Source organism: Ciconia boyciana, chromosome 1 (assembly GCF_034638445.1).
Source record: "Ciconia boyciana chromosome 1, ASM3463844v1, whole genome shotgun sequence".
Taxonomy (NCBI): domain Eukaryota; kingdom Metazoa; phylum Chordata; class Aves; order Ciconiiformes; family Ciconiidae; genus Ciconia; species Ciconia boyciana.
In genome coordinates, this window is record NC_132934.1 from 215998849 (window position 1) to 216019262 (window position 20414).

Below are 20414 nucleotides of genomic sequence, written 5' to 3' on the forward strand. Positions count from 1 at the left end.
CTTTTTTAATGTGAGGGTGACCAAGCACTGGCACAGGTTGCCCAGGGAGGTTGTGGAGTCTCCATCCTTGGAGATATTCAAAAGCCGTCTGGACAAGGCCCTGGGCAACTGGCTCTGGGTAGCCCTGCTTGAGCACAGGGGTGCTGGACCAGATGACCTCCAGACGGCCCTTCCAACCTCAGCCGCTCTGTCATCCTGCAGACGGATGGGGACATCCAGCCCTAATTCCTGCCTTTAACCAGAAAAAATGCAACCAGAGGGGTGGGCAGGGTTTGCACCACTCTGCCATTCATCCCTACTGTAGCCTAGAGCTTGCTGGGCTTCACGGCAACCCGTGGTGCACGGTGTGATATTTCTGAGAGAGCGACAGCTCTCCGCCTCCGGACCCAGCCGGTTGCCTTAAATAGTGAGGAGTTTTTTGGCATGAAGAATTTTGGCTCATGAGAGCGGCAAGGAGGGAGGGAGGGAGGGAGAGGCGGTCAGAGCCCAGCTGGCGTGAGGTGAGAGCAGAGCCTGGGCTGCAGCCTCCGCTGGGCTTTCCTGCTGCAGCTGCCTTTCCCTACCCGAAAAACAAGAACAGAAAAAGGCTCAGAAAAATTAACTTCAGATGGAGTTAATGGAACAGTGTTTAAAAAAAGGCCCTCTGATGCTCCAGCTGTGAGGATACTTGGGTCACAGCAACCCCGTGCAACGCTACAGGCTTGGGGAAGAGTGGCTGGAAAGCTGCTTGGTGGAAAAGGACCTGGGACTGTTGGTCAATAGCCGGCTGAATATGAGCCAGCAGTGTGCCCAGGTGGCCAAGAAGGCCAATAGCATCGTGGCTTGTATCAGGAATAGTGTGGCCAGCAGGACTAGGGCAGTGATCTAGGGCAGTGATCGTCCCCCTGTACTCGGCACTGGTGAGGCCGCACCTCGAATGCTGTGTTCAGTTTTGGGCCCCTCACTCCAAGAGAGACATTGAGGGGCTGGAGCGTGTCCAGAGAAGGGCAACGAAGCTGGGGAAGGGTCTGGAGCACAAGGCTGATGGGGAGCGGCTGAGGGAACTGGGGTTGTTTAGTCTGGAGAAAAGGAGGCTGAGGGGAGACCTTATTGCTCTCTACAACTACCCGAAAGGAGGGTGTAGAGAGGCGGGGGTCGGTCTCTTCTCCCAGGTAACAAGCCATAAGACAAGAGGAAATGGCCTCAAGATGTGCCAGGGGAGGTTTAGATTGGATATTAGGAAAAATTTCTTCTTTAGGTTAACAGTTGGACTTGATGATCTTAAGGGTCTTTTCCAAACTAAATGATTCTATGATTCTAAAAGCCACCATCCAAGAGCCCGAGTGCAGCTGGGACACCGAGGAGGAGGGAGCAAGCACTGGTGCTTTGGTGGGCAGAGACAAACTGGCCAGCGGCAGCTTCTGCAACTAGGCCAGAAATAATAGCCCCGATCAATGCCCAGTGCACGGGGCCAGGCTGCAGGACTGCTGGGAATCCCTCCTCTTTCAGCTCCAGAGCTCGCTCTTTACTCATCCATAAAATGAGGGTAATAGTAGCTAATTGGCGGGCGATGCTGAATAATTAACCCATGAGATGTTTCAAGTCCTCGGCCGAAAGGACCCTGCTAGAGCCCAAACGTCTCACAGGCAGACTGAGCTCCAAAGGCAGCGGGATTCATTTGTCATATCACAGCATCACTTGTTTTTTTCCCCAAATAAGCTCTATTTCTGAGCGCCATCTCGTGCTGGCTCCATGAAACAGAGTCCCTGTTGTCCCTGCAGAGCATCAGCCCCGCCGGAGTGGTGTAAACCAGCATCTCCCAGCTTTTCCCATAGGGCTGGCACTTCCCCAGTGATTTGGCACAATTGGAAACTCCCCCCATACCCATTTCACTTTTTCCCAGCATGGTGATTGATACAGGGCAGGACTCTCCTCCATGGGGAGATGTTTTAATGGGGCTGGCTGAGCCCTTTCTGGCTGCGAGGATGTGGTCCCCCAAAGCCTGACCCACGTGTGGTTATACCTCTGCGAGCAAAAAGACCCAGCCCAAGACTGCCTGTCGCCCTCTCCTGTTGCAAATGCATCAGCTCTCCATGGCAGGGTGACCCTTTCTTAGAGCTTTGTGGTATTTTCTTCCATGCTGCTTCAGATGGCTTGGAGGAAGGCATTATCATCACCCACGTTCGGCTCTGCCGTGTCTTGCCCTCATGTCACTTCCACAGAGATGCATGCATTTCCCTGAGTCTTGTGGGACAGGGGTTGAGGCAGGGGGAGAGAAAAGTCCAAGTGGCCAATTCAAGCATCCCCTGACTTGAGAAAATGTCATCTGCTGGGGTTATGGGTGCAGAGAGACATGGCCATGGGGCTCATCATCTTCTGCAACATTGCAGCATTGACAGGGGAAGCAGCAGGAGGGATAAAACAGCAGATGAAACACCTTGGAGGGAATCGGCGGAGGAGTGGTGGAAAACGAGCAGCCGTTAGAGGACCGAGGTCTCCCCAGTGCTCGCCCTCCCTCCTGGCTGGTGTCCCCGAGCATGACGACAATACAAATCAAGAAGCCATTAGCAAGGCATGGACCTAATGACCACGCTGCCCCACTCACCCCAGGGGACTCAAAGGCTTTTATAAATCTGAATTCATCCCTGAGGTTCACTCCTACCTACCCGCAGCTGGGATCGGGGCTGCAAATCCCAGCTGAGGAGTGTCCTCGCTTCCCCAGGGCTTGCCCTGAAAGAGGGAAGGGTGGCAGCGTGCCTGGAGGCTTTGAAATAATCCCCATCAGGAATTTTTCCAGGCCCTTTCAAACACGTTTGCAAGGCAGAAGTGAGAGTAAGCCTCCCTCCTGCACTGCAGACGGGTGGCCGACACGTGATGACAATGCTGATGGGGTGGCTCTTTGCAGCTGTGTCTTGGGTCACTGTCAGCTGGTGTGAAAATTGCCCATTTGGTGCAATTTATGTCTGAATTGTTCCTGCCCATAGCCCCACCATGGAGCTGCATACAGGTATCTCCCACCCCGTGACAGGATCATTTTGAAGGTGTTTCAGGACAAAATGGGTTGTGGGCACATTTAGAGGAGTCTGAGATGTTCCCATCACCCTGGGGCTGGGCAATGCAGGTCAGGAAGGTGACAAACTGGGGGAGCAGAGCTCGGTGCACCCCAGGACTGGCTCTCCCCCCATCTCAACCCCCTTCTCCCCTTCCTCCGCAGGAGTGCCAGCTTCTCCCAAGCCACGAGATCCGCCTTCTTCATGCGGAGTGACACAGCAGTCCAGAAGCTCTCACAGGGCAACGGGCACTGCATGAACGGGGTCGGTGGGCAGCTCCACGGCTTTTACAGCCTGCCAAAGCCCAGCCGGCACAACTCGGAGTTCAGGGACAGTGCATACGACCTCCCGCGCGCCTTCGGTTCCTACAGCCATCCCAAGTCGAGCCTCACCAGCTCTGAAACGGATAATGAGGAGGTCTACACCTACAAGACTCCCAACAACACCCTATGCAAGGAGTTTGGGGAGCTCTCCACGGACTCCTACGACATCCCTGCCACCCCGCTCTCCATCTACCAGATCCCCAGGACATTTACACTGGACAAGAACCACAACGCTCTGGCTGTGGCCGCCAGCGACTCGCCTGCTGCGCCGCCCCCGCGGCCCCCAAAACCTGGGCAGACAGAGCCACGGTGGGGCAGTCCACCCCAGCGGCCCCAGCCCGGCGAAAGCTTAGGGCTGGCCCCCATGGCAGCCACCATTCCCCGGAGAAACACACTGCCGGCGGTGGAGAACAGCAGGCTGCACCGAGGTGAATTTGGGGGTGGGGAACAGGGGGTGGCTTTGTCCTGTCTCACAGCCTTGGATGGGGCGGTCCCATTGGCTAGCAGTAGGGCTGGGGTGGCTGTTGGCATCAGCCAGGAGGTCGAACACAAAGAAGGTCTCCCTGGTGAGGATCTGGCCCTGCTTTTTGTACATAGTGAGCATGGAGAGGCATCCCCAGGGCTCTGCCCACCCGAGCGGCTCAACTGGCTCTTGAGTGTTTTGTGCCTTGAACCAAAACCCCAAACCTGCTTGTTCATGCAACCTTTCACCAGACTTTGGTGATTTGGGACATTTTAACCTTGCTTTTAGTTCAGTTCTTAACCAGGATTATCAGAATGCACTTCAGCCTGAAGCTACCTCCTATTTGGTTTTGCTCACCAGACAGGGACATAATTTTGCACATCTCCAAGACCTGACACACCCAGTGCAGCAGAGATGCCCTTCCCATTGGCCATGGATGGGCTGTGGATGAGCTTGCCCTTTCCAAACCTCGTGTCTAGGATGAGGTAGTTGCAAGTAACTTAGAAGAGGTGGTTGGAGAGAAAACATACTGTAAATGATACACACAGCTCCCTGAAATGCCTCCTCCATCTCCTCCTACCTAAATACCAACATTTAGGCTGAGATCAGACCCATGCTCAGCAGTAAATAGACCAGTCTAACAGCTTAGCACCCTATCCTCACCCCGTCCTCCCCTTACCAGAGGCTGCCAGCCCTTACAGCTGCTGAGTGAGCTGTAACAGAGCTCTTCCTTAACCCAGTTTTGTCACTGTGATCTACCTTATCTGACATCTTCACCCCTGGGATTTTGCAGCACTTTGACAGAACCAGGTTAGGTCCGTGCGGCACGTGCAGTTGTGTTGACGCATCAGAGAGATGCTAATTGGGAGGGAACATAGCAGGGAGTCTGTGACGGGCTAAAAACCACGTCTTTCCACCAGCGTCTCAATCATCAAGAATAAATACTGCCTTCTCAGTACCTGGATTTTGTTTTCAGGGGCCCCTTTTATTAGCAGTTGCACTGGGACACGTTGTGCATTTGTGGTTGTGTTGCAGCTTCTTCTTGTGAGACGTATGAATACCCCCAGCATGGAAGCGGCAGCGCTGTGCAGTCAGTCGAGTCAATGAACGATGGGTACAACTCCTACCTGGTGAGTTGGCCTTGGTGTTGGCCACTGTGCTATAGGCATCGTTTGCACCTTATAGATTCAGAGACAAGTCAGTTCCAGGTGGCACCTCACAGCCCAGTCCTGCAGAGCTAAGTCAAGAAAAGAAGGGGTTTATCACTGATTTCAGTTAAAACCGTGGTGGCCTGCAGGGTAGAGATGAAGGGACAACCACCTAACCCAGCACTGCATGCAGAGCTTTGCTTGTGTGGTTCCACAGTGTACCTGCCTGGAGCTTTGACCCAAAAAAAGCGCCCAGGAGTTCAGCTTCTCCAAAGCCTGGGATGCTGCTGAGCTGAATTTTGACATGTTGCCAGAACAGCCTCTTTTGTGCACTTTCCAAGATTTCCTGAGCTGGAAATGACATTAAAGCAGACTTTCATATTGCATTTTAGTCATGGCCAGAGCCCAGGGAAAAATTACTTTCCAGGCTAAGCATGCTTCTGCAGCTCACTCTGATCATGAGAAGAAGCTCAAGTCTGGGTAATTAAGACCTTTCCCTGAACTCAGGATGTTGCAATGTCTTGGAAACAGTGGAGGTAGACCCTGTCAGTGCAAACTGATGGCCAAGGAGGGGACAGACCATCCGTTACCTCTATGCTGAGATTTTAGAGCTGGTCCCACCTCAGGTGTGTGTTCGGTGATGATGAGGTGAAGGGGTTTGTAGTGGGATGGGGTTGAGCAGTGTTTGATGCTCACAACATATCCTTCTGCTTGTCCCCCAGCAAGCCAAGGCAGCGGTGGCCCGTTCCCACAGCACCGACTCTGAGGACAACTACGTACCCATGAACCCCAGTTCCTCACCCCTGATCCACACTGAGAAAGCCAATGACAATGCCCAAAATCTCTACATCCCCATGAGCCCTGGGCCGCATCACTTTGACCTGGTGGGGTTGTCCTCGGCCACCCTCCCTGTGCATAAAGGAGGAGCCATGGCGCAGTGCCACAGACGGTTGAGTGAAATCCAGCCCCCACCAGTCAACCGCAACCTCAAACCTGACCGGAAAGGTAAGAATCGTTGTTTGCGGGCAAATCTTTCCAGGAAACCTTCTATTCTTGTGATACTTTGGACTGCATCTGGCATCTTGTGCACACTCAGTAGAGTCCTAAGTGGGGTGTGCTTTGCTGCTGCCAGCACAGTCAGATCTTCCCCATCCCCTTCCTCTTTCAGAAGGACTACAGTGCAAATGCAGCTTTCATGGTGCTTGAACAGCCTGTCTCAAACCCTTCCTGGCCTTTACAGGAGATATGTCACAGGCAGGATCTCACTCCCTTTGCCTTCACTCCTCCCTACGCTCCACTCGAAAACCTCTGTGTTGTATTCAGATGACCCAAATTTCTCCTATTGTTTCCTGCTGCCTGGATCTAGACAGCTATTCCCTTAGGGCTTTGTGTACATCTTCCAAATCCCTCCCCAGACCATTGCCTGGAAATTCACTGTTTTCCCCCAGTCCTGGCATAAATGAGTGCAGGGATTTTGGTTGGGGGTATTTGTCATCAGCAAAGAGGGCTGGGGGGCTGATTAGCCAAACAGGAAGCAAACAGCAAGTTGTTGGGGACCCTCTCATGCCAGTTGTGGATGCTGAATTGTAGGAACTTGCTGCCTCTGAATAAAGCCTTTTCCCCTCCCTAGCAAAGCCATCGCCACTGGACCTGAGGAACAACACTGTCATCGATGAGCTTCCCTTCAAATCGCCAGTCACGAAATCCTGGTCCAGGCCAACGTGAGTAATGGTTGGGGTATGAATTCTTGCTTTGCTCTGACAGCAGGTCTCTGGTCTCGCTCTCGCTGGTGTCCACATGTAGCCACACTGTCACTTCTGCCATGGATTAAACATCTCTGGCTGAGTGTAAGGGGGATGTTGGCTGCCCTTCTGTCTCCATTCTCTGCAGAGGTTTCTTCTGGCCCACCATCTCTTTTTGTTGAAGGGCACGTTTCTCGTGGGCCATCTTGAATCAGGCTAGAAGTCAGCCCAGACTTTGGATGCAGAGATTAATTTCCCCAAAAGCTGGATGATCCCTTCAGCCCCCCTCATTGTGTTCTTTGTCAATTTTAGAAACAGTAGCTGCAGAGGTGGGTCATGCCATGCAAACATCTGCACTGCGATGAAAGTCCATCTTGCCCAGCACCCTGCCCCCATCAGGATAGCAGAAACTATCTGGGAAGAGGGGCATTTATAGAGTAATTCTTTCCTAAAATATCCTGCCACACCATGGTGATTCAGGGTTCAGAGGTTTCCTTGGTCACATCAGGGCCAGACTTAGGACCTGGGTCAGATGCTGTCAAAGTAGAGTCGCTCCTCTCTTGAACCCTCACGAGCTCTGTCAAGAGTTGTAAGAGCCAGAGTCGTACTCCCCACATCCAGCCGGTGGCAGGATGATAAATTTGTTTAGGTCAGGATTTCACATGAAAGCTCAGCATGTTGCCAAGCAGCTAATTAAGATCCCTTGAAGACATTTCCTATTTCTGGGATCTGACACCACGCAGAGAGCTGTGGCTCTGACACAGGATCTCTGGTCCACCATGACTCGTGACCAAGCTGAGCTACCCCAGCTCGGCTGTGCTGGGGGCACAGGGCATGATTTCACATCCAGCTCTTCCCCAAAAAACCCCGCTGTAGTCTCAAAACACACGGTGACACTCGCAGGGTCTGACCGAGCTGTGTTTTGATTGCCTTGAAAGCAAAGCCTAGCCTGAAGGAAGTCTGCAAAATGAAACCAAAGCACTTCAGAGCAAAGTCTGCCGGCCAAAAATAACAGGATTTGCACAATTCCAGTTCTGCTGCTAATTCGTGGTCTGATGTTGTCCAATGAAAGGCAGAAGCAAAGCTTGGCTGCTATGACTCCTCTAATAAATTGGATTGTGTGGAGACTGACTGCAGGGCATGAGCGCTGCGTGCTGAAATCACTGCATCAGGAAACAGTGAGCAGGGTTTGATTGACAAGACGTCCGACCCCGGAGGAGCTAATGGATTTTTCCCTTATCAGCTAATCATATGACCCTGCCTTTACTGCAGGGCAACAAATAGCTTTTTAAGACGTGAGCTTTAATGCCAGACGCTGATTGCATTATGTTATTCTGTATAATTAGATTTGGCCAATTGAAAGCAAGATGATGCCTCAGAGGTTTTGTTTTCCAGCAAAAAATTGGGATAGGGCCCTGCACGGTAAACAAATCCTGGACCTGTGGTGAGGCTGGAGGTGAGAAGCTCCACCGGGGCTGGCCCTGCATCCTCCGCAATTAAATATTTCCTGTGAGATAAAAGAGTTCATGGAGCCTGATTTACGTAGCTGATACCAGGAGAGTTACGGGTACATAGCAAGCAAGGTGTTATTAAAAAGACCTAGAAAGAAAAAACTGAGAAGACCAAACCCAGCGATTCTCTGAGCCATGGGAAGGTCAGGCTAGGAGAACCTCAATGCCGCCAGCTCTTCTTCATGCCCAGTCCCCAGATCTGAGCATGGTGATGTTTGGAGGCATCAGGTGCTGCCCTCTCCCATCCCTCCTTGGCAATGGATAAGCAGCACCTGCAACCATCTTTAACGCATTGACCCTTGTCCTTACAGCCAGACCTTCAACGCTGGTTCTTTGCAATACTGTCGCCCTGTCTCCTCCCAGAGCATCACCAGCACTGACTCGGGAGACAGTGAGGAGAACTACGTGGCGATGGTAAGGGCCCCACAGCTAAGATATAAGATCCTGGCAGGACATATACGTTCCCCAGCTCTGCAAACACATTCCTAGCTCATGACATGGAAGTGCTCAGATAGCACTGTGTGGTGTACATCCTTACGTACATCCCTACATGCACGAAACAGTGGCTTTCATTCCTAAAATGACATGTCCTGTTGGGGTTTTAACTGTACATGAGAGCAGGAACATATTTCACCTACTTTGCCAGGAATTAAGAGGGGATAAAAAGGTCTATGGACTGTCACAGTCTATTTTCCTAATTTAAGTTGATTTTTTTCAGGGTTTTTTTCCCCCCGAATAGCTGCTGTCATCATGTTTGCGTGGAGGGCAGGGGCTATCGGAGCAGCAGCAGGGAGTGGCACTGCTTACAGGGAGGGGATTTTGTCTCTCTTTGCAAAGCTGCTGACTTGAAGCATATTTTTGAGGCTATGTAACCAAGGGGGTAGAGGAAGTCTGTGCTCTGTGTAGCATGGTTGTGATTAGTGATGATCCCAGAGCTGGTGTGGCCTCACTGAGGTGTGGTTCCTGGGAAATGCTGAAGCCCATGTCTGATGTCAGGCATGTGAATAAAGTCAGCACAAAGGCAGCTGAACTGCTCTGATACATAACATCAAGAGCATGAGCTTGAAATATTTGTTAGCACGATATACAATATATATAGTCGCCCAGCAGTTCTGCACACCCTGGTCCCAGAGAGGCAGGTGAAAGCATATCCAGGCTGAGACCTTTTTTAAAAGTGCCACTGAGGCATTTTGTCGACAGATTTGTGTTAATTACTTTTTTTTCCTCGTTCCCATTTTAATCCTTGTTATCTCTCCTGTCTCTTCCCTGCATTAGCAAAACCCCATTTCTGCTTCTCCTGTTCCTAGTGGCACCAACAGCCCAGCTCCTAAAAAGAGTTCGGGGAGTGTGGATTATCTGGCCCTGGACTTCCAGCCAAGCTCGCCAGGGCCACACAGAAAGGTACGGGGGATTTTATAAACTTCTGATTAAAAGTGATGCATTTTTGAAGGGTTTTTATGCGCGTTGGCAACAGCATGGTCCAAAGCCCTGGGCAGGGTTGGTAAGTGGCACAGTAACCTCAGAGGTGTGATTTTTCCTGCAGATCCACTGCCATATTTATTCTAGGTCAGACTCAGTCTCTGTTGCATGTCTGCAGCCTTGCTGGAAGTGTTACCAGAAGCATGGATGTGCAGGGGTTCAGAGATGCTGATGAGACCAGAAACTCAGCTGGAGATTGTATATTCAAAAGCTGTCAGGAGGTATCCCAAGAAGTACCAAAAATGTTTTTTTCCTCCTTCAGAACAACAGGTCCTCCAAAACCAGACTTGGGTTTTCCACCTGAGGTACTTTTAGGAGCTCATTCAGAAAATGCTGGGCACTTGTCTCCTGCCAGTCAGGTGCTTTTAAAGGGTGTCGTTTGGGCAGGAAAAGTACAAACTGCTTTCAAAAAGTGAAGCTGATGTTTAAAAGCTAGATTATGTTGAGCTGATCAAGCCATTGGCCGGTGAGAAAGAGCTGTGGGGAGAAGATGGCTCGGGAATGGGATGCCTCTGCCAAGTGTCATGTGGAAGGGGAAGCTCCTAAAGACCCAGATGTTGGTGACTTTTCTCCAGGTTCATACACAGGGGAGACAAACACCATCTTAAAGTGAATCATAGGAAAATAGGGCAAGGACCTCAGGGCATCCCCACATCCAAAGGAAACCATCTCTCTTGAGGTGACAGATGAGGCTTAAAAGTCTCATATGATGGAGATTGCACAACCTCCCCAGCAAGGCCACATACCAAGATGAAGAGGACACCCAGGGGTGACGGAGTGGGCTGGGGAGGGACCCAAGGCAGGTCCTGCTAGGTGCCACCCTGACCAAACTGGGAGGGGGAAGGAGAGACTGGCTCAAACAAAGCAGCACCTGAGCGAGGGGATGGTAAAGGACAAGGCATTGTATAAACCTTTGCGGGAACCACCTGTGAGTTAGCCTTGACTTTCTCAAACACCACCTTGGTTCCTAGGCAAAGCACCCTACTGGTTAGGTCTTTTTAATATTTGACAGTTGTCCCTTGATTGTTTCTTTCTGCCCAGCAATATTTCTGCAGGCATTTCCAATTTAAATTATATCCCAGCCTGAAAAGGTGATTTTAGACCATTAAAAAACATCATCTGACTCCAGTTGCAAGCAGCTGGGGGGTCCTCTGAAATGCTTGCAGAGGCAGACAAAGTTCCAGGACTCAAGAAACTACAGGAAAAAGTATCTCCTTCTTCCTCAACAGGTCTCCTGGGTGAACCTGCAAACATATCTGTTGTTTTGGGGATGAAAATAATCTAGTGCCATAGGTGTGTAGAGTCAGCACAGCTAAGAGGGATGGAACTGGGATTTTTATGTGTATCTGTAAGAGTTCTTGAGTTCTTTACAAGAAAATGAGCAAGGTGCAACGCTGAATCTGCAATATCATCAGTTAGATACCACAACTGCAACTAAACATTCATGTCCCAGAATTGGTGGGAAGGTAGAGACCCAGATGCTGTTTCTACCCTCCCATTGCACTGCAATCTCATGCAAGGAAGATGCAGAGCAGACTGAAATCTTTCATCCAAGACCCTTCGGGAGGTTAGAGGGAGGGTGATGAGCTATGGAGTCTGCAAGAAAGCAGGGGAGGTGCCAGTGGACTTGGAGCACGCATGGTGCTGCTGCGGGAAGGAGTGAGAGGGAAGAGCGGGGAGCTGATGAGTGACCAGGCGGTGGCCATGTTTCTCCTCCCCACAGCCCTCCACTTCATCGGTCGCCTCGGATGAGAAGGTTGATTATGTGCAAGTGGACAAGGAGAAGACGCAGGCGCTGCAGAGCACCATGCAGGAGTGGACTGATGTGCGGCAGTCCTCGGAGCCCACCAAGAGCACGAAGCAGTAGCACCTGGGGCAGGCAGCAAAACAGGCAAATGTCCCGGTGGTTGTCCCCAGCTGGGGTCCTGCCGGGCTGCCAGCTCTACTTGGGCTGGAGTTCTAAGACTTGTCTGCGGAGGGGAGGGAGTCTTCATTATTTTTTTTCTTTTAAGACAAAAAGAAACTTAATTTCAGGGGAAGACTTGGCGGATACTGTTTGCCAGTGATAAAGACCAACTATGTTCGGTGGCTAGGTTTGTGCTTTAGCTGCTGGATGCACTATCCAGGAACTTCGATTTAGCAATACCAGGTTTCACCCTACACATCTTTTGCTTACAGCTATTAAAGCCACCTTGTATGTGCTAACACTGCATCATCTCTTCCCGTCTTCTTCCATACCATACCTCCAAACCATGCCATGCAAGTTTGCAGCATCTCTCATAGGACATCATTCCCCAGCTCTGATTCCCCACTCCTTATGGTTGTCCTCTTCTCTGCCTCCTCCCAATCCCAAAACTGAGCAAGGACCATTCCTTTTGAAATCACTTTCGTTGTCCCATGTCTTGTAAATAATACATTCAAAACCTCTGAGGGCTATTCTCCTCCTGGCAGGACAGCGCTCATGTTTTTGGTTGTGGTTCTTAGCCTTCAGGAGCTTGAAGAGCATCAAGACTGTCCCACTGAGCTGACTTAGAAGCCCAGGACTTGCCCCATCATACACACAAGCGTATGCCAGCACATGCTCACACACATGCATGCATGAAACAGCCAAGTTTGTTGGAGTGTTGATGCTCTCCAGCATCTCTCAAAGTCAATGGGCTGGAGAGACTGGCTTTGGATGGCAGAATTTAAGCCCTGACCCACTGCCTATCCGAAATCAATTGCCTGTGAATCTCGCCCTAAGAACCAAAATCTGCCCTTTGTGGCACCAAAAGAAGCCCATAGAGTGAGAGTCCTAGATCTGTGGCCGTCATGAGAAGCTCTGCGGTTGAGTATGAGGAGCGCAGGGAGGCCCTAGAGACCCTGTATATCTGGACTGGCGCGAGGATGCGTGACAAGGGGGGAGTGGGAGGCTGTTGCGAGGACCAGGAGAAGGCGGATGCTGTACTGCAGAGGTTGGTCTTGGGTGAAGAGGTCCGGTGGGGTGTATCTTGGAGGAAAGGAGTAGAGTAATTGAAATGTCGCTTGATGGTGAGGCCTTAGGCTTGGGAAGCGGCTGGTCAGGAGAGTCAGGGCAAGGTGTTTCAATATTAGCTTTAATGTAGCATTATGGATGGTTTGTAGTGGGTGCAAAGGGCTGGACTAGATATTTTCTCCCCATCTTCAGCAATGTTTCTTCAACACAGAAATGGGGCTTGTTGATGTTAATGACCCTAGGCTCTAATTATGGATGGGAATCTGCTGTTGCCGCTTGCCAGCATCCTTGACACATCCAGGCTTTGGGATCGCTCCCCAGGCAGTTGCCAGGCACAGAGAGCCGAGAAGGAAGAGATAGTTTATTGCAGAGATAATAATTCATGATCTCATGAAAACAGGAAGGAATAATGATTGCCATGGAGCAGCCTGACTGCCAGACAGCAAGCACTGACACGGATAAACAGGCTGATTGCAAACCGAGAGCCAAATGAAGGAGACATTAGAAAGATTAGGTAATAATATTTATTAAATAGCTGGAGCCATTCTTTCTGCAAGCTGAATCCCTCCCAACGCCATGGGCTCTACATTCTACCAACACCACCAAGTTGTATTGATTATTGATGCTTAAGCGTCAACACATTTGTTTAAGCTTGGCCTGAGTTTGGAAAGGGCCAGACATCACCCACACAGGGATAGGATACCAGTCCCTTAAGGGCTGCGTGCTAGTAAAATAAATCTTGAACTTCCAACACCAATTTATATTTTCTTCTTGCATGCCATGAAAGGGAAGGATATTAATGAAAAAGCTCTGACGATCCTTTTAAGACATTGAAGCGTTGGCCTTTTACAGGAATAATGAAGCAAATATCCTAATGCTCATGGTAAAAATAATAATCATCTAGGAGAAAAAAAAAAAGACCCAAAGGGGAAGATTTAGCACAGCCAGATGCTTTCTGAAGGTCCGGGAGTGTGTTACAGCCTGCGAGGGCCTTTGCCTCTCATTGGGGGCTTGCACACTTGCATGGTGAGGTAATGAAATGAAGACCAGAGTACAGTTCTTCATATTTCTATAGCCCCTTTCATCACTGCATCTCAGGGGAGACTAAACATTGGGCCTGATCCAGAGCCCACTGAAGTGTGCGTTCACCCAGCTGGGAGTGAGCTCCCCATCCCCACCAAAAAGCAAATGTGACTCCAGCAGGAAGCTGATTTTTTTCCTATTTCATCCTCTAAACTGCTAGGCAGACACAAAGGAAGATGAGGCTGGGGGAGAAGGGTTATGGTGCATGCTGGATGTATTTCCCTGCCAAAATTGTGTGGTTCTCCTCCTACTAAAATGCAGCCACCTCTGGGGTGGATTGCAGCAGCAATTTTGGGAATAGCCCTTTATGCTGCTTTGGGTCTGTCTCAATAAAACAATGCAACTATTCTCAAGATGAAACTGAGCCCAGCTCCAGGCCAAAGAATCTTGAACTGGACCAAAAGCCTGGAGAAATCAAGTGATTGCCGTGCTCGAATTGAGTCTTTTTCTCCACCTGGGAGATGTGGAGCTCAACAAGTCCCAGAAGTATCCTGAAAGTGGACAGGCGAGGGGGAGGCAGCAGCAATAGTCATTTCTGATGGTGCGGTGGCCTGAGAGACAACACAGTGGGTTGGGATGCGTTTTGCTGAGTCGGTGCCCTGTGCTTCTGCACTGGGATGAGGTGCCTCCAGTGCCCACTCCCACATTTAATCCAAAGCGTAAATTAAGATTGGAAAAGCCCTTCGTGGTGCTGGAGAAACTAGTCCTTTTTCTCCACATCCCACAAATGTCTGTATTTGTTCATGGGGCAGGCACTGGCATGGGATAGCTCTTTTCCCAGGCTCAGCCCTCCTGTTTTGATGATTTGCTTTCACAAGCATCCCCAGTAACTGGCCCTTTGCATTTGGCAGACCAAGGACCAAGACAGCCCAAAAGTAGCTATTTTGCAACTGCTGGTTGCTGGTCCCTCCCTGCTTTGCAGTGAGATCTATGTTTTCCCAGAAATTGATATATTCCTCCATATTTTTCTTCTTGCTGAGCACCAAGCAAATGGCCCCTCCAAACTAAGTAGCAACCCAGAGACTCCATGCATTGCCATATAGACATGACTGTATCAACCCCTCCTGAAAGCCCGTAAGTAATCAATGGCTGCGGTGGAAATAGTCATTCCTGACGGTTGCCGAGCTGATTACAGCAGTCCCTGATGATTAATGTTTGTGCAGTATTTAGTCTTAAACCATATTGAAAAGCAGCTGGTTTAATTACATGGACTGCCAAGAACTTTGTCCTGAAGGCATTGAGTTTATCACATCCACTCTATACTTGGATGCTCAAGTATGACTGACTCTTTTGTTAGAAATAGGTATTTTAGGAAGCTGAGAACGTTGCAAATGATTCATTTTACTTGCAATTAAAATGGCTTGAGTCTTCACGTCAGAGCTTGCTCTTCAGCTCTACGGTCCCGTTTAAGAAAAGGCATGTGCTTGCATGTGTGTGTGTGTGCGTGCTCCGGAGAGCAGTTGTCTGTGGGGCAGGCATCATGACCTCAATATTTAGTTTTATGAAGTACCAGGGCCATGGCTCAAAGCTCTCCCTAAGCTTTAAAATTACTAAGCTGGTGGTTTTAAAGGCAGAAGTCTCCAAAAGTGTGTATTCCTTGCTGTGAGTGCATGACTGCTGCTCATGGTTCCTCTGTCTGGTGAGATGTGTGAGCTGCCTTGGAGCTGATTTGCTCTGAACTGACATTTGAGTGTTCGGTGGGAAGTACATTTCCAGCTCTAAATGGATGCCAGGCTTAAGCTTAGTCTCAAGTCAGAGAAAGAATATACGTGTGAGTGCAGATTGTGCCAGGGCAAAGCTGAGTGTCTGGCAGATAGGGCCAAATCTGGAGCTGGAACCAAAAGGAGCTAAGGCTTAGGTTGACTTGGGGCTAACTGGGATGGATTTGGACCCAGGGCCACCAGCCACTGACAAGGGTTATGTATGGAGGGACATGAGGTTGGGAGGAGTGAAGGCAGGAGTGTTGGCCAGCAAGATTTGAGTCTTGGTCTTCACCATGTCCTCCTTTGGCGTGAGTGTCGAGTCAGATCTACAGAGAAGGTTTGTGGGTTGTGGAGAGGGGTTTTGCTTGGTAAAGGCCATGCACTGGTGGGAGGGGAGCTCCCACCACTCTTGGGACTTACCCAGGATGCTTCGCCCTCAAGGGGAGTCATCCTGCCTGACAACATGATGCCTCAGCGCTCTGGCTTTCAGGGAGCCCCAGGCCATGTGCCCAGTACTGAGCTGGGCAGGAGAAGCCCTACCAGAAGGGTGGTGGGGATCTCGCTGTGCTGGAGGACACCTTGCTCTGGGGCTCCCTTGCGCTGATCATGGGGCAGCAGTGCCATGGCTTCATAGGGTGTCCCACGAGTTTGTGCCATCTCTATCCTTGGAGATTTTCAACACCAGACTAGATCAAGCCCTGAGCGAGAGGGTCAGACCCCATGGCTGACCCTGCTTGGAGCAGGGGGTGGGACTAGAGATGTCTCTCCCCTCGCTGATTTACCCTGAGATCCTGTGCTGCCGGTGCTGAGTGGGGACTCCTCCATGTGAGGGAAGAGGCCAAAGGCAGTACCTAGAGTCCTATAACATCCTAAACAGGGCCAGGGCCTCTTCTCCAGCCATGAAGCCAAGTGACAAGGTGCAGCTCAAACCCTAAGGCCATACCCCCAAGCAAGGTGGCCTAATCCACACTGGGGCCATCCCTTGCACCTGGGAGAGGGCTGGCTGGCCCAGGCCAAGTCATCCAGGACACAGACACACAGTCCAAACAACTGGGGGACAGCTTGAACCTCTAAATTTGTTAGGATAGACATTGACCCAGGGCTCTCTGGGGCCCCACACAAGCCCCTGCACTCCAGGGTCCCAGTCCCTTGAGCATACTGGAAAGAGTTGGCTCCTTTTGGCCACCCATTGAGCATGGCTCCTTGGGAGGGGTAGAGCCATGCCCAGGTCTTATGCGGTGATGGGCTTCAGTAGGAAGATGTTTAAATAGCTCCCAGGTCCTGTCTGATCTTCCTGGCCTGGGAGAGGAATAAGGGGACGGTTTCCTCAAGTCACACTTGCATTGTGTCGGTGTTTTCCCACCTGGTGACATTGCTATTCCATGTAAAAGTTGACAGCCACACTGTGTGTCCCATTGGAGAGATGTTGTCTGGATGAGACAGGTGCAGTGGGGCTGTGCCTATGGAGAAGCCCCCCTTGTAACGGGAAGGGCAAAGAGCAGTCTAACCCCAACGCCAGCCAGAGATTGAGCCAGGGGACATGCATGGCCATCAAAAAGACATCAAGAAAATCAGAGGGACCAGTCCAGCATCAAACCACAAGGGCAAATAAACCATTTTAGGGCCCCTGATGAGTCTGCATGCCTCTCTTCCCAGAAGGCACCAACCTGCCCACGTGTACGCAATGATCTTGCGACTGTTAATGACGCTCTTGCAGGTAGAGTTGTGCACCTTTTAGTCATGATTTCTCATAGGCCTGGAGCAGTTCATCCCTCCATCAGCTTGTCCTTGGTGTCTCATCCTTGTAGTCGCAATTTTATCTCCTTGTTCGCAACTCCTAGAGTTGTACTGTTAATCAAGTTGCTACTTCAGTGGCTGCTCTTGAGAAAAGTTGATATGTAGCAAGGTGTCACCAAACGGCTCTCCCCCTGCCAACCCACGGCCAGCCAGTCTTGGGACGCGGTATCCAAATTTCAACACCGGCCAGCAACATCTGGAGCAGGAGCTGGGCCACATGGCTCCATCTCTTGAGCTAAAAGAGTTTCTCAATGGACTTGCTTCCAATCAGCAGGCTCTTAATTTTCAATGCAGCCCATTGCTAACATATAACGGGTGCATTTGTAGGCCAGTGGCTTGACTATATGGGAGAGGTTTGCCCCAAGACCAGGAGATAAGAAGCCATTATTTTTATTGTCGTTCTCTGAGTGACACCACACTTAATCAGGTGGGACGAGGGGGTTCATTTGAACTCTCTGTATCCCGCGTTCTCTCCGGCTTGTGAAATGAAGATTTTTAGTACTTATTTCCCCACCTCACAGATGTGTCGTGAGGTGTAATGAATTGACATTTAATAAAGCAAAGAGCTGTTCTGAGTCTGCATGCAACGGCTGGGCAGCATGTGGTGCTACCCTGTTGTCATGCCCAGCATCACACACGACACTGCACATCCCGCTCTGCAAAACTCATTTAAAACCCCTCATCCTTAATTAACCAAGATGAAAAAATCTTGGCAGGATTTTCTCCTGAGTGAGGGGGGGTGGAGGAAAAGCTATTTGCACAGTTTCAGCATTCTGCTGCCACATTGACCCTGAAAATACCACGTTTCGTTTGAGAGCCCTTTGGACATGGTGGCTGAACCACGTCATGGAGAGGGGAAGGGAGCAGGACCCTGGGCTCTGTGGGGAGCCCACTGATGAATCCCGTAGGGTTAGGACCAAACCTTTAGAGTAGTTACATCCCACTCGACCCAGCCCTTGGCGAAGTCAACAGGTCCCCGTTGACTTTGGGCATCGTTGCATGGGAACGGACCCAGCCAAATTAGGGTAGTTTTCTCCATTTGTTTCTTAACCTGCTGCGAGGTGGGGTGAGAGCCCCGGCTTTCAAGCCGTCGCATCAGCAGCCGATTCGCAGGGATGTTTTGTGTGTTTCAAAGCCTATGACTGTTCTTAAAGAGGAGTATTTTAATTTTTTTTTTCCATTTGTAGAAGAAAGGACAAGAGTAATCTGTGGCAAACTGTACAGTACGTGTCTTCTTGTGGTGTCACTGTTTGAATGGTTATTAAGTTTTCAAATCACTGTGGACAGCTAATCACTTAAGTTATTAATTTATTCTTTGGGGTTTTGTTGTTTGTTTTTTTTAAGTAATTTGAAACAATTATTTATCCTGTAAATCAGTCTTGAGTGAAGCCTAGATAATACTTTTTTGCTGTTAATAAACATGGTACATGCCTGACATGAAGGTGATCTCATTTTTAAGTACTGTATATGCAGCGGGAAAGCAATAGGAAAATAAAAGAATGGTAATAAAAAGATATCTCTCACTGGTGCCTCCCAGCATGGATTTGGAGTGGGGAGAGAAAGGGGGAATTAATGACCTGATCAAGTTGAATTATTCAGCACTTTTAAAGCTTTCAGAGCATCTTCCCAGTGTGTCGCAAAGTATATCCTACAGCTTCAGGTGTCCTGTCTGTGCAATGAGGGCCTTTAGGATGAAGTTAGAGTTTTTCCTGGTACCAGAACCCAAACTGTGTGGGTTTTTAGCTGCTAAAGTGAATTTCATACTATATATCTGCTCCAGAGATACACTTTGGTGTGTGCAGGGTGAGAACAAATGCTGCCTTCCTCACCCCTCAGCAGCTCGGCACCTGTGAGCCCCAGCTCAGGACACCAAATCCCCCATAAAACCTAAGCACAAGAACAAATCTTTTTCCCCAGAGTTAAAAGTTCAACCCCCGCCCCCTTCAAGACACTTATATCTACTTCAAAAAAAAAAGACACCTGCGGAAAGACACCTCCCTACAGCACAGCCCCTGTAACCCCCTTTTTAGACAAGAGTAGCATCAGCTCACATCTGCAGCACATCTGGGATCCCAAACCTGGAGCTGACAGCTCCGCTGTGGGCTCTGCTGGGCCAGAGGCATGGGTGACACTACAGGCCAGACTATCGTATATACTCTAGTACACACTTTACCAATATACCATATACAAATATTACCATTATTACTAACACTAATATTAATACAGTATATACAGTAATTGGTATAGCATAGATAGTAACATACTATACTAATGCTATACTAGACTTCTGTAAGGCCTTTGATACGGTCCCCCATAACATTCTTTTACCTCAAAACTGGAGAGATACAGGTTTGATGGATGGACCGTTAGGTGAATGAGGAATTTGCTGGGTGGCCACGTTGAAAGAGTTACAGTCAACAGCTCAGTGTCCAAGTGGAAATTAGTAATGAGTGGTGTCCCTCAAGGGTCCGTACTGGGACCAGTACTATTTAATATCTTCATCAATGACATGGACAGTGGGATCAAGCGCACCCTCAGCAAGTTTGCAGATGACACCAAGCTGAGTGGTGTGGCTGATATTTAGAGAGAAGGGGTGCCATCCAAAGGGCCCTTGACAGGCTTGAGGAGTGGGTCCACGTGAATCTCATGAAGTTCAACAAGGCCAAGTGCAAGGTCCTTGGGGAACCTTGGCATGGGTCGGGGAAACCCCCGGTATCAATATAGACTGGGGGATGAATGGATTGAGAGCAGCCCTGCAGGGAAGGACTTGGGGGTACTGGTGGATGAGTAATTGGACATGACCCGGCAATGTGCACTCACAGCCCAGAAAGCCAACCATATCCTGGGCTGCATCCAGAGCAGTGTGGCCAGCAGGACGAGGGAGGGGATTCTGCCCCTCTGCTCCGCTCTAGTGAGACCCCCCTGCAGTGCTGCGTCCAGCTCTGGGGTCCTCAGCACAGGAAAGACATGGAGCTGTTGGAGCGGGTCCAGAGGAGGCCACAAAAATGGTCAGAGGAATGGAACACCTCTCCTATGGAGAAAGGCTGAGAGAGTTGGGGTTGTTCAGCCTGAAGAAGAGAAGGCTCTGGGGGCACTTTATTGCGACCTTTCAGTACTTAAAGGGGGTTTATAAGAAAGACGGAGAGAGACTTTTTACCAAGA

General features: G+C 50.0%; 1 protein-coding gene across 2 annotated transcripts in view; it reads left to right on the forward strand.

The window, feature by feature from the left end:
* Positions 1–18687, forward strand: part of GAB2 (GRB2 associated binding protein 2) — a 108744-nt gene extending 90057 nt beyond the window's left edge. For both annotated transcript variants that reach the window (XM_072850825.1, XM_072850824.1), the window contains exons 4-10: positions 3194–3780; positions 4851–4945; positions 5686–5968; positions 6594–6684; positions 8528–8630; positions 9492–9617; positions 11419–18687. In XM_072850825.1, the coding sequence (XP_072706926.1) occupies positions 3194–3780; positions 4851–4945; positions 5686–5968; positions 6594–6684; positions 8528–8630; positions 9492–9617; positions 11419–11562 (1429 nt within the window). In that variant the 3' untranslated portion in view covers positions 11563–18687. The remainder of the gene's footprint in view (positions 1–3193; positions 3781–4850; positions 4946–5685; positions 5969–6593; positions 6685–8527; positions 8631–9491; positions 9618–11418) is intronic.
* The last annotated feature ends 1727 nt before the right edge of the window (positions 18688–20414 follow it).